This window comes from Macrobrachium rosenbergii, chromosome 42 (assembly GCF_040412425.1).
Source record: "Macrobrachium rosenbergii isolate ZJJX-2024 chromosome 42, ASM4041242v1, whole genome shotgun sequence".
NCBI lineage: Eukaryota > Metazoa > Arthropoda > Malacostraca > Decapoda > Palaemonidae > Macrobrachium > Macrobrachium rosenbergii.
In genome coordinates, this window is record NC_089782.1 from 50,961,102 (window position 1) to 50,973,947 (window position 12,846).

At 33.1% G+C, this 12,846-nt stretch overlaps 1 protein-coding gene across 1 annotated transcript in view; it reads right to left on the minus strand.

Moving 5' to 3' along the window:
- Positions 1 to 2,003: 2,003 nt before the first annotated feature.
- Positions 2,004 to 12,846, minus strand: part of LOC136827823 (chromo domain-containing protein cec-1) — a 31,099-nt gene continuing 20,256 nt past the window's right edge. The window contains exon 2 of the mRNA XM_067085283.1: positions 2,004 to 2,146. Within this exon, the coding sequence (XP_066941384.1) occupies positions 2,004 to 2,146 (143 nt within the window). The remainder of the gene's footprint in view (positions 2,147 to 12,846) is intronic.

Below are 12,846 nucleotides of genomic sequence, written 5' to 3' on the forward strand. Positions count from 1 at the left end.
CACCATAATTTAAATGGTGAACTGAGGATTAACCACCTGTGCAGATAACTCACACATAAGTCCCTTCAAACACCTGCAAAAAGGACTCGTCAATAGCATGCCTAACCCCGTGACCCAACAGTTGTTCATCTTTATCTTGTAAGCGCTCTCATGCCTCTTGGATATCAAGACCCTCCTTTCCTTTACCTTTTTCACGTCGGCTATCCAGACTCTTTAGATATTTTTTCTACCTTCCTCTTTTACACACTCGTACTGTACCCTGTTTTCACTATCCTGTCTTTACCTCCAATCAATAAGTTCCTCGTTGGACGGGTCGTTATAGTTCTCGGTTAGCACTCTGCTGGGCCCGCGTTTGAGTCTCCGCCGGCCAATGAAGAATTAGAGGAATTTATTTCTGGCGATAGAAATTCATTTCTCGCTATAAGGTGGTTCGGATTCCACAATAAGCTTGAGGTCCCGTTGCTAGGTAACCAATTGGTTCTTAGCCACGTAAAATAAGTCTAATCCTTCGGGCCAGCCCTAGGAGAGCTGTTAATCAGCTCAGTGGTCTGGTCAAACTAAGGTATACTTTACCTCCAATCTCTTCACATGACCTAGCCATCTAAAGATACAGTTATTCAACATTTCACTTACATTAACCTTTTACCATTCTTTTGTCTCCCCACGTTCCTCACCCGTTCAAATTTTGCGCCCCATATAGTCTGCCTACAGTTCGTCTCGATAACTTCGCCTTTTTTTCTTTCATTTGTATTCATCATCCACACTTCTTTTCCATATAAGAGAGTTGGCTCCACAACCCCTTCAAAGATGCCAGCTTTGCCTTACAAAGACACTCCAGTTCTCTTCTGAATCTCTTGCACACATGCTATTAATTTCCTTGCTTGTGAGGGAGGAGGAGCGGAAGACTTAAAAAGAGCTGGAGGGACTGGGTGAAGGGGCTATTGTAAAAGAATGACCTTAATATTAAGAGAGTATAACAGTGTATGCAAGGTAGAGGTGAACAGTGCAGTATGTTTAGGTTTGTCAGAAACACTGCTGATGAGCCTTGTGGGTAGGTACAGTATATGAGGTAGCTAAAGACCCAGGGTGTTTATCTACGATTCAGAGTTAAAGAATGAATGTGGCAGTGACTGTTGTGTTGCTTTTTTTTTATCATGATCGATCCCTGCTTGGGAAACAGTTTAGTACTAGAAATACACCAGTACTCCATAACTTAAATACTATGTATGTATGTATGTATGTATGTATGTATGTATGTATGTATGTATGTATGTATGTATGTATGTATGTATGTATGTATGTATGTATATATATATATATATATATATATATATATATATATATATGTATATGTATATACTGTATATATGTGTATATATTATATATATATGTATATACTGTGTATATATATATATATATATATATATATATATATATATATATATATATATATATATATATATATATATATATATATATATATATATATATATATATATATATATATATATATATATATATATATATATATATATATATATATATATATATATATATATATATATATATATATATATATATATATATATATATATATATATATTTATATATGCTGATTCAGGTGATTTCTGGATAGAGAAACCGATATGAGCTTTCATTCATATATAACTTACGCCCAACACTTCACAGGGAAGATGGGTATTGGTGGTTTTAGTTTCTTTTGAACAAATTTCAAGAAGTTACTCATTTCAGTATCCTCTCGCATTGTTTATGTGCTGCTTTATGTACTTTACTTAATGGCAACTTTTTATGTTTACTTTCAGCTGAAGAAAGTAGCACGAGAGATAAAAAAGGAAGTAGGATGTTTCTTAGGACTTACCGTATCTTACCAATCCTTAAGACATAACCAAGACAATATTCTTGAATGGTGTTATTGAAGGTTTTTTGTTTGTTGCAGCATAATACTCTACATTATATATACACCATCTCCATCTGAAACATATTCAGAATATTTTATACTCTTCTTCTTCTTGTTCCTCTTCCTCCTCCCCCTCCTCCTCCTCTTCTTCTTCTTCTTCTTCTTCTTCTTCTTCTTCTTCTTCTTCTTCTTCTTCTTCTTCTTCTTCTTCGAATATCTTGTTTCTCCCTTTACCCAACGTATTTTCTCATGCAAACTGAAAACAGCAATTTATTCAACACCTCCTTCTTCTTCTTCTTCTTCTTCCTCCAGATAAACTTCTTCTTCTGGTGATGTTCTTCTTCTTCTTGTTATGAGATACATCCCGGCTATAGTGAGTATGAGGTACATTATCAGTAACTTCACTGCAAACTCTAAACTCCCTCCCCATCCTTACCCCCACTTCCTAATCGATAAATACGGGAGGCATGAGCGCATCGAGGGAGAAAAGGAGATATTTCATCCTATCAAATGGATGGCTCTCTCTCTCTCTCTCTCTCTCTCTCTCTCTCTCTCTCTCTCTCTCTCTCTCTCTCTCTCTCTCTCTCTCTCTCATGTCCACATGGCTTCAACATTTCAAGGGAAATGAAACATGACACTATTTTAATAGTTCAAATATTATACAGTTATTATTGGCTGAGGGAGATGAGCAAAGTTAACAACAATAGAGATAACTGATAAAATCTTTAAAATCATTTACAATAGCATCATTCTTCTTCTTCTTCTTCTTCTTCGATAAACTACTTATTGGGTAAAACAGAAATCGAACAGTTTACATTATAAATGAATTATTAAATTTTTATCAAAAGCAAGGGCTAAGATGAATTGTCAAGGTTAAGACCTGGTTTTCTAAAAAAATATTTCGATCGACTCAGAGATTTTCAATAATGATTCTTCATTAAAAGTACCAAGAACACTACAATTTTCTAATCTTCTACCTGTATGGCATTCCTCTATATATGTTGTAAAATCGGTGATCTGGTTTGCTTGGCCAGCAAGCAACCAAGCAACCAGTGCGAGGAGAAATGCCATAAAGTTCGGAAGATCTTGTCCGGACTGACCTCTTTGACTGGCCAATATAGGTGACGTTACAGGCGTCACACTTGTAAATATAGGTGATGTCAGACAAAAGGTCTGAAGGTAGTTTATCCTTAGGGTTTAACAATGCTTGAATAGTACGGTTGTTGGTAAATATTAACTTGGGGTTAATGTGGAGAAAACTATATTTAAACATATTTTTTAGTTCTTTTATAATGTATTTAGAACAGTGGTCACTTATATATGGCAATTTAAAATACATAGTCAGTTTATCAACCCTTGGCATTTCTAGTTTGCTATTTGTACTGAGAGATTTATTTAAGAACTTTTTGTTTTTTATATATTATATATGTTACTAGGATAAACATTATCTTTTTTAAATAGTTTAAAAGAAATTTTATTTCTGAGTCAAATGACTGCTAGGAGCTGCAAAGAGAATATGCTTTATGTATTAAAATCTTTATTTTAAAGTTAAAGAATGTAGCACTTTGGAAATTTATTCCAAGACCGGTAAAAGTGGACTTTCTGAAAATTCTGAAACTTAAGAGTGACATACTGTTTACGGTATTTTTGGTAATGCTTACATCTAAAAAGTTAAGAATATTATTTTCTTTGCGTTCCACGGTAAACTGAATACAAGGGTGTTTACTGTTTAAGTAATCATGGAACTGCTGGACGTGGCGTAGATGCCTGAAAACCAAAAATGTGTCGTCAACATACCTGTGATAAATGATTGGTTTAAACTCTAGGGCACAATCATCAAGCCATCTTTTTTTCCAAGAAAACACAGAAATATGTTGGCCATTGGGGCTGAAAGTGGAGATCCCATGGCGAAACCCTCAAATTGTTTGCAGTGCAAAATTATTGAATAAAAAGTGGTTATCGTTTATGCGTAAGTTAAGGAGCATTTTAAATTTTTGAGATATTTCTCACTTGTTCAATGTTACTGTAAATAGGGTTGAAAACTATATCAACTGCTTCTTTTATAGGAACGTTTATGAATAGGGAGGTAACGTCAAAGCCTGCCAGCACGCGTCCTTCGGGTATTTCAAAACAATTGATGATGTTCTTGAACTCATACGTGTTTTTCAGTGTATACTGATTTTCTGTCAATGGCTGTAGAAAACTGATTTAGAAATTTCGCTAGTTTATAGGATGGTGCTTTAAAGGGGGCACCTTGGTTTTACCAGACCACTGAGCTTAATAACATTCCATTTTCCTGAACTTTTGAAGGTTAGACTTATTTTACGATGGCTAAGAACCAATTGGTTACAAAGCAACGGGACCTACAACTTCTTGTTCACTAATCAACCATTCTTATGAGCTTTCTTAATGAATTTCTTTCACTTCTGTAGTAAATTCCTCTATCTTCATCAGCCGGCCGGGGAATCGAACTTTGGCGTCAGCGAGTGCCAGTCCACAGCATTTTTCCGACTAATCAACGAAGAGCTTTAATATAGACAGAGTGGCAGACAGAGTAGGTCTTAAAGGTATTCCATTTTCGTGAACTTTTGGTAGTCCGTACAATATTGATGGTGAAGACCCACCTACAAACAACTAGTTATATTCTTCTTCGCTAATCGAACCATTCTTTCTGAGCTTTCTTAATTGGTAATTGATCTTGTCTTCTGTATTTTGAATTGTCATAGAGTACAGCTTCCATTTTTTCGACGTAATCATTTCTGTTTAACATAACAATGCCGTTACCCTTATCTGGCTTAGATAATACAATGTTTTTATTAATTTTCTATTTTTAAGTATATACATGTCCTAATGGAAATGGTGTTAAACATATCATTTTACTAATATATATATATATATATATATATATATATATATATATATATATATATATATATATATATATATATATATATATATATATATATATATATATATATATAAAAACATATATATATATATATGTATATATGTATGTATGTATGTATGTATGTATGTATGTATGTATGTATGTATGTATGTATGTATGTATGTATGTATGTATGTATGTGTAGGTAGATATTGTCACGGGCGAAGCCGTGAAGGTTGAGGGATGGCTCTTAAGTCATGCCTTTTTGGAAACTTCGACTGACTAGGGGGGGCCACGCTCCAGTGATCAGAAATGAAAACTGCTTTAGTGAAATTAACTCTACTCAATATCAAAAGAAGAGTGCAAGGTAAACTTAGGGTGTCCACTTAAAACATAAAATTCACTAAAGGTATCAGAAGATAAAATATACTGTATACAGGAGCTATCAATGGAGCTCCGTGGCAATATCAAAATTACTGTACTAAATGAAAATAAACAAACAAGAGTGCCACACTATTGCAAGCGATGTAACTATGCCTGACTAGGCTCACACACTTTGTGGAAGGGGGATAGGATCCTTAGGTAGTACAAGATGGGGAACTGCGACCGAAACGATTATTCACTCTGGAAAACCCAGATAATCTCGACCGGATATGGCACAGGCAGTTTGCAAGGAGATGGCACCATTGATCTACAGGCAATTTCACACAACAGGTTACTCGCAACACGGATCTGCAATGCAGGTGATGTAACACATGAGGGAATTACGGGTGAAAGTTAAATTGGAATACTTAAGTAAAATTGAGTAGCAGGCAACAAAACACTGATCTTTAACATTAAACTTTTATCACTGCCGTCGAAGCAAAATAAAGTTAACACTGTTATTCCAATACTTATAAAACCAAATACACCACAGTCAAAATCAATAGAAATCTCTGAGGGAGAATTCAAAAGAGAATGGATATGAGAACAGGAGAACAGGTGGAAAATTCAAGTAAAAGGCAAAATGGTGAGACCAGACAAACAACTTCCAATCACTTTACGTTGGCCCGTGGACAGGACTTGGGTAGGCTAGAGCCAGTTCTCGTAGTAGGAATAACCATGGCAGCAGTGTTGCGTTACAGTTCCCCACCATAGAGGAAACTAGATGAGAAGCAGAAGGGCGCCTCGGGATCACAGAGTCATTTGTGCTCAAGGTTCAAGGTGGTTTGGTAAGGACCACCTTCAGAGTGACAGTATCACAGAGACGTCTAGGGGGAACTCACTCAGAATCCCTATCCAACAGGATACGCAACAGGGGCAGACGTCTTAGGGTACACTAGCAAAGGTTGTCCCATAGCAGCCAATATTATACCACATTGGCATCGATGGTGGTCGTGTTTTGACAGTTCATTCTTAATGAGGTCATCTATTTTCCTCTTCTCAGGGCACGCTGATAATCCCGGCAGGTATCTAGAAAGATCGTTGAGAGCCGACCAGTAAAAGGTTCGGGGGTAGAGATACAATAGTGAGATGATTAAACGTGAGAGGCGAGGTCATGAGGGCGGAGATGCAGGTGAGGGACAGGTCAAGGAAGTAACCCACAGGTAGCGGTTGCAGGTAGCAAGGCGGGGAGAATTTTCCCTCAAATAGATCTCGGATAAATTGACTGGGGACTGGTTAACAATAAGTGGAGGGTGTGAAGTCTCAAAGGGATTTTCTTTAATGTGTGAGAAAGGTTACTAACTCCCCTGGGTGGTGATAATCAGATTTGACAAGATGATTTTTTAATTACTTGGGGGACGTCTGCCCATTTGACATCTGGGCAGCCAGAAGGGATAATGGGGGCAAGGGAAAATGTCAGTTAATTTTGTAGTTCTTTAGCATCTAAATATGATTCGTATCTCAATATTAATGCTGAAAAAAGCATAAAACAAATGGTCAAAAGGAAGTTTGTAACAATATAAAATATAAATATATATATATATATATATATATATATATATATATATATATATATATATATATATATATACTTTTGTATAGTCATTTATCATACCCTTTTCATCAACTGTGAATGAGTGATATGTCAGCCAATATATATAAATTGCCTGTTATATATTTGTTCTACATATATCTGTTCCATGTTTATTATATATCTCTTTGCTTATTCTTTTTTGAAAATATGAGAAAGAGAGAATGATATATAAAAGGTAGTTGAGTATATATAAATGTTGACAGCCGGCACATTGTTTTATATCCAAAATACTTCCTTCTGTTTGTTCAAGTGTGTGAGTGTCATACTGTATATAATTGTCCATCATATATATATATATATATATATATATATATATATATATGTATATATCCAGCCATGTATGTATACCATATATACATGTATACCTATATATATATATAATATATATGTATACTTTGTATCATGTATTATACATGTGGCAGAGCTTGTTGGAGATATAATATGCAGTGCTATATCCAGATATATATATATATATAGTCAGAAAATAATATCCAATGGATATATATTATACACATATATATTTATATCTCTCTTATATATCTATTTTATATATCTCTATCTATACTATATATTTTATATCTATTATATATTTTATATATAATATATATAATATATCTCAATAATTCCATTATATATATATATTATATATATGTGATGTTAAACTAGTTGCTATCATATTGGTATATATAAATTTTATTAAAATATATAATATAAGATATAATGTATTCATCTGATATAAACACATTATACTGATCCAAGGTATATATATGTGCTGTACAATATATTGTATATAAAATGTGTGATGGTATATTTTTACAAAATATAATATAATGTGATGTTTACTGGTTTATTATGTTATATAGTTAGTGATGTTCTATATGAAATATAATTATTAAAATATATTTGATAAGATATGAAACATATCTATTATATATATACATATAGTTTTAAAAATATATATCTTGCTGTTATATTATATATCATTTATATATATATATATAAAATATATACTTATGATATATATATAAATGTTGTCTGTAATAAACTCTATATTATATATATATACATATATTTTAACCTTTTTAAATATACATGATACACACATATGGTAATCTTTTATATAAAGATTGATATAATCTTTAAACATATTTTGTGTTAGAAATGATATTGGTATATTTCCATTTTGCATACATTTTATCATTCTTATATGTCTGTGTTATCATGTTACTATAATTTTATAATTACTGTTACAAAGTTTATAATATGGTGATTACTTTGCATTTATATATTATGCATATTTATTATTGAGATTTCATATAAAATATTTGGGTGTAAAATAAGATTTTGTGATAAATGAGTCAAAAAAGTAAATAATCATATTTTATATGAACATTTATCTTGAGTTTAATTAATCAGGTATATGTTTAATATATATATATATATACACTTTATTGATAGTTAATATATTTGAATCTTATATATATATAAATTGTTTTCTTTTATATCTATAATAAATTAGAGTTTTATATATATATAAACTTGATTGAGATATATATATATATACACACAAATTTAATCATATATATATGTTATCAATTAATAATAAATCTTTTTGATTGTCTTTTATATCTATTTATACATACATATAACTATTGAACTTAGAAATAAATTTGTTTGTTTTGTGTGTAAAGTCCTGATAAAGGCATCTATACATATATAGGAACTTTCATTTGCCCACACACAAAAAGTAATTAGATTCATTGTTTCCTAAATTAATGGGTAATGTGTACAAGGTGTGAAAGTGATATATGTTTAGTCTTAGCAGGCAACTCTCTTAGAAGAACACTCCAAAAATCAAACCATTTTGAGAAGGGACCCTTTAGCTTTAGTGCAATTCCTCTAAGAGAGGTAAAATACAACCAGGAGAAATTGTACAGTTATAGTGTTTGTTCCCTTGCCTAAGTACAATCAGACATTTATCACTCCATTCATTTTCCTGTTTTTCACTAGTCTGGCAAAATTGTAGTGGATTATCAAAAGTGCCTTCGTCTTTACCTAATCGTTTCCTTCACCCATCATCCCTCAGTTGTTGTGGCAAACCTGGTAAAGCCTTACTAGTTACTTCCTTTTTTCAGTGACATATGGTGATGTTTGTTTATACTCTCAACAGAATGTTTGTAAGTAATGTAAATAAGTGTTGATTTATTGATTTTTGTTCTGCTGATTTTTATAATTTTACTGTTGTTATGAGTGTTTATTTTCTGATACTGATTTTATATTCATTTTAGTTCTTTCAGGAAACATTGAGTAGAACACTGGGCCTGTTACTCATTACCGTAGAAAAAATTACAAAGTACTTTACTTAAATATTCGGAGCTTAAGATCAGATTTTCTTGATCGCCAGAGTTGTGCCCGTAACTATTTGATGTTTTTATCTGAGACTCTTGTAAGCAGTAACAAGTCAAAGGTTGAGTTTTTAATCCTGGGGTTTGCTGGCTTGATTTATTTATTATTTGCTCAAAGTGTAATAACCACGGACGACCTATTTATCGTCAGAAAAATTTTGAATGTAGTTGCCAAGAAATTCTTGGTTTTAAAATCTTCAGTAAGTTCTATAATGTTTACGTACTCTTATCTACCGCAATCCAAATATCGACGTTTCTATATATGACTGCCTTTTGGAAAGGATTTTTATGACTCAGCCATAGAACTCAAAAGCTTCATTTGTTAAAGTGGAGACTGTAATGCAAAGCACATTGAGTGGCTAAATTAAAATTCCACAGGTCAACATATGGCCAGTCTGCTCTTGAGTTATGTGTATCCTCCGATTTTGTCCAGCTAATTGAGGAACCCACACTCATTTCTGATAACAGATTAGACTTCATATTGACAGATGTTCCAGATATTGTGAAGTCCAAGGTAGTGAATATATAGACACTTCTGATCATTGCGCCATTGAGATGGACATATCTGTCAATCAGTATATTCCTAATAACGGTCTAGCTGAAATCGAGAGCCAATTGGGATCGCATTATTAAAGTTTGTCAGGCACTTAATATTTCAGTTGCTATATTAGATCCTGATCCCAAGAAGTTAAATGAAATGCTGATGGCTGTTTTAATAAGATGAGTCCCTAATAAGGTCATCAAATTTAGTACAATGACCGGCCATGGTTTGATGATATATGTAGACGAGCCTACCATGACAAACACCAAATTCAAACCATGGAGACAAAATCGTTCAAACGAAAATTACACCATTTTTGTTGAGTCTCGCCGTGCAGCGAATAGAACTTACCGTAAAGCCGAGAGAAATTACAATAATTCCTTGAAGAGGAAGCTTGAAGGAATTACTCAGCCTCATCTGTGGTGGACCAAATTGGCATCATCTATCTTTTGTCTCGTCTTCCATTCCACTACTACTAACAGATGATGGTAGATTGGTTACTGGCCCTAGGGAAAAGGCTGAACTGCTTCATCGAGCTTTTGAAGCTAAGCAGTCAGCTGAGGATGTCCCTCTCCCTGATACTTGTCATCCTGAACCTATTCTTACAAAATTTGCATTTCGCTCCAGGGATGTTAAGAAAATTCTGGATAATCTTGATAGCTGGGGTGGAGAAGATCCTGATGGTTTCCTCCCTTTGTTTTTTTAAAAGTTTCCAGTGTGTTGTCTCCCAAGATTACTAGATTTTATAGATTATGTTGATGTAGTATTTTTGCGGATGAGCGCAAGTTTAGTAATACAGTGCCTGTTCCAAAGAGTGGCATATCTGCAGATTGCAGTAACTACAGGCCAATCTCTATTCTCCCTATGCTCTCCAAAGTTGCTGAAACGCTTATTTTTAAGCCACTATATAAGTATGTGGAATCTAAAGGATTGTTAGCTGATAGTTTGCATACAGGAAGCAGTTAGGTACTACAATGCTCTTTTAGACCTGACATGCCATTTGCAATTGCACCTTGATGAGCTTTTTGAGTGCCGAGTAATTCAAACTTGAATTTGGTGCTGCTTTCGATTTAGTAAATCACAAGGCCATTATTTATATTATAAACTTCAGAATCTCGGAGTGGGTAGATATGTTTTAGGATTACTTCAAGATTTCCTTACAGGTAGGCAGTAGCAAGTTGCAGTTGACGGGATCTTGAGTGAACCAAGACCTGTTGTGTCTGGAGTTCCACAGGGCAGTGTTCTTGGTCCACTGTTATTTTTAGTGTATACAAGTGACATGATTATTGGCCTGGAAAACAACATTGTTCAGTATGCCGATGAGGTAACACTTGTGGGTGTAATAGTCTCCACTTATAAGAAATGAAGCTGTCCTCAGCCTCAGTCGGGACATGGGCCGGATCAGGGAATGGTGTAGTCAGTGGGATATAAGGCTGAACTCCAGTAAAACAAAAACACTGTTGATTGGCAGATGTTGTACAGATTTCCCACCCCATCCTCCCCTTCAGGTGGATGGAACTTTGCAGAACGAGTCTGAAGCTTTAACTATTCTAGGTGCAACCTTGGACTCACATCTGACTTTTGAGAAATATCTATTGAAAGTTTCAGCAAATGCTGCACGAAAGTTATGTATTGCATGTAAGGCCTCATATATTTATAACAGTGGTAAAATCAGTGCAACATGTTTCAGGTCATTTGTACTTCCTGTACTAGAATACTGTTCTCCGGTGTGGATGCCTGCTTCTGCCAGAGATTTATTTCTTTTAGACAGAGTGGTTTGTGATGGTAGGTTTCTGTTTTCTAAAGTAGCAGTTATGACTTGGACCATCGACGGATGGTCTCTTGCTTGTCACTTTTTCATAAGTTGTATTTCAACAGAGATCTTTCACATTCACAATTGATCCCTGATCCCCTTTACCTGCCGAGAGCAACCAGATTCGCTGAACAGCAGCACCAATATGCAGTAAATGAGCCTTGCTGTCGAACTTCTCTGTTCCAGAGGACCTTTATTCCTCTCACCGTTGGACTGTGGAACAGCCTCCCAGAGGATGTCGTGCAGTTGGAACTTCAGAAGTTCAAGCGAAAATGCAATGCATCACTACCCTAATACTATTCTTCTTGCATTTTAATACATTATCTATATTATTTATTAATTTATTTATTTTTTTATTTCTAATAAGTGGGATCTCCTCTTTCTGTATTTCCCTTTACTTCCTCTTCTTCCTAATGAACACCATATTCTTTGGAAGCTTGAATTTCAAGTCAATGGCCCCTGTGGGCTTGTTGCATATGAACATGTTTCATGTACTGAATAATATAATAATAATAATAATAATAATAATAATAATAATAATAATGATAATAATAATAATAATAATAATAATAATAATAATAATAATAATAATAATAATAATAATAATAATAATAATAATAATAATAATAATAATTGGAGAGGATGTCATTTAAGAAAACTGCATGTTTTGACAGTTATGAAAATCTATATACATTTATATATACCTTCTGCCTCTTTTTTATTCCACGAGGCAAATACCATGCACAGAATACAAAATCACCAGAACGGTAAAAAAATTAAAGCCAAGCAGAGAGAGAGAGAGAGAGATACCATGCATTGAGAGGACATGAAATATATATAAGTCATTTAAGAAAACTGGGAGTATGAAATCAAAATAATAATTTTATATATTATATATATATATATATATATGTATATATATATATATATATATATATATATATATATATATATATGTGTGTACATATATATATATATATATATATATATATATATATATATATATATATATATATGTATGTATATATATGTATGTATGTATATGTATATATATATGTATATATATGTATGTATATATATATGTATATATATGTATGTATATATATGTATGTATATATATGTATGTATATATATGTATTATATATATAATATATATTTTCATGATGTTGCCTTGTTATACATATATCATCCATTGTTTTGGTATATTTACTCTTCTTTTTATCATGTGTTTTGTGTAATAATAATAATTGTTGAAATATCATATA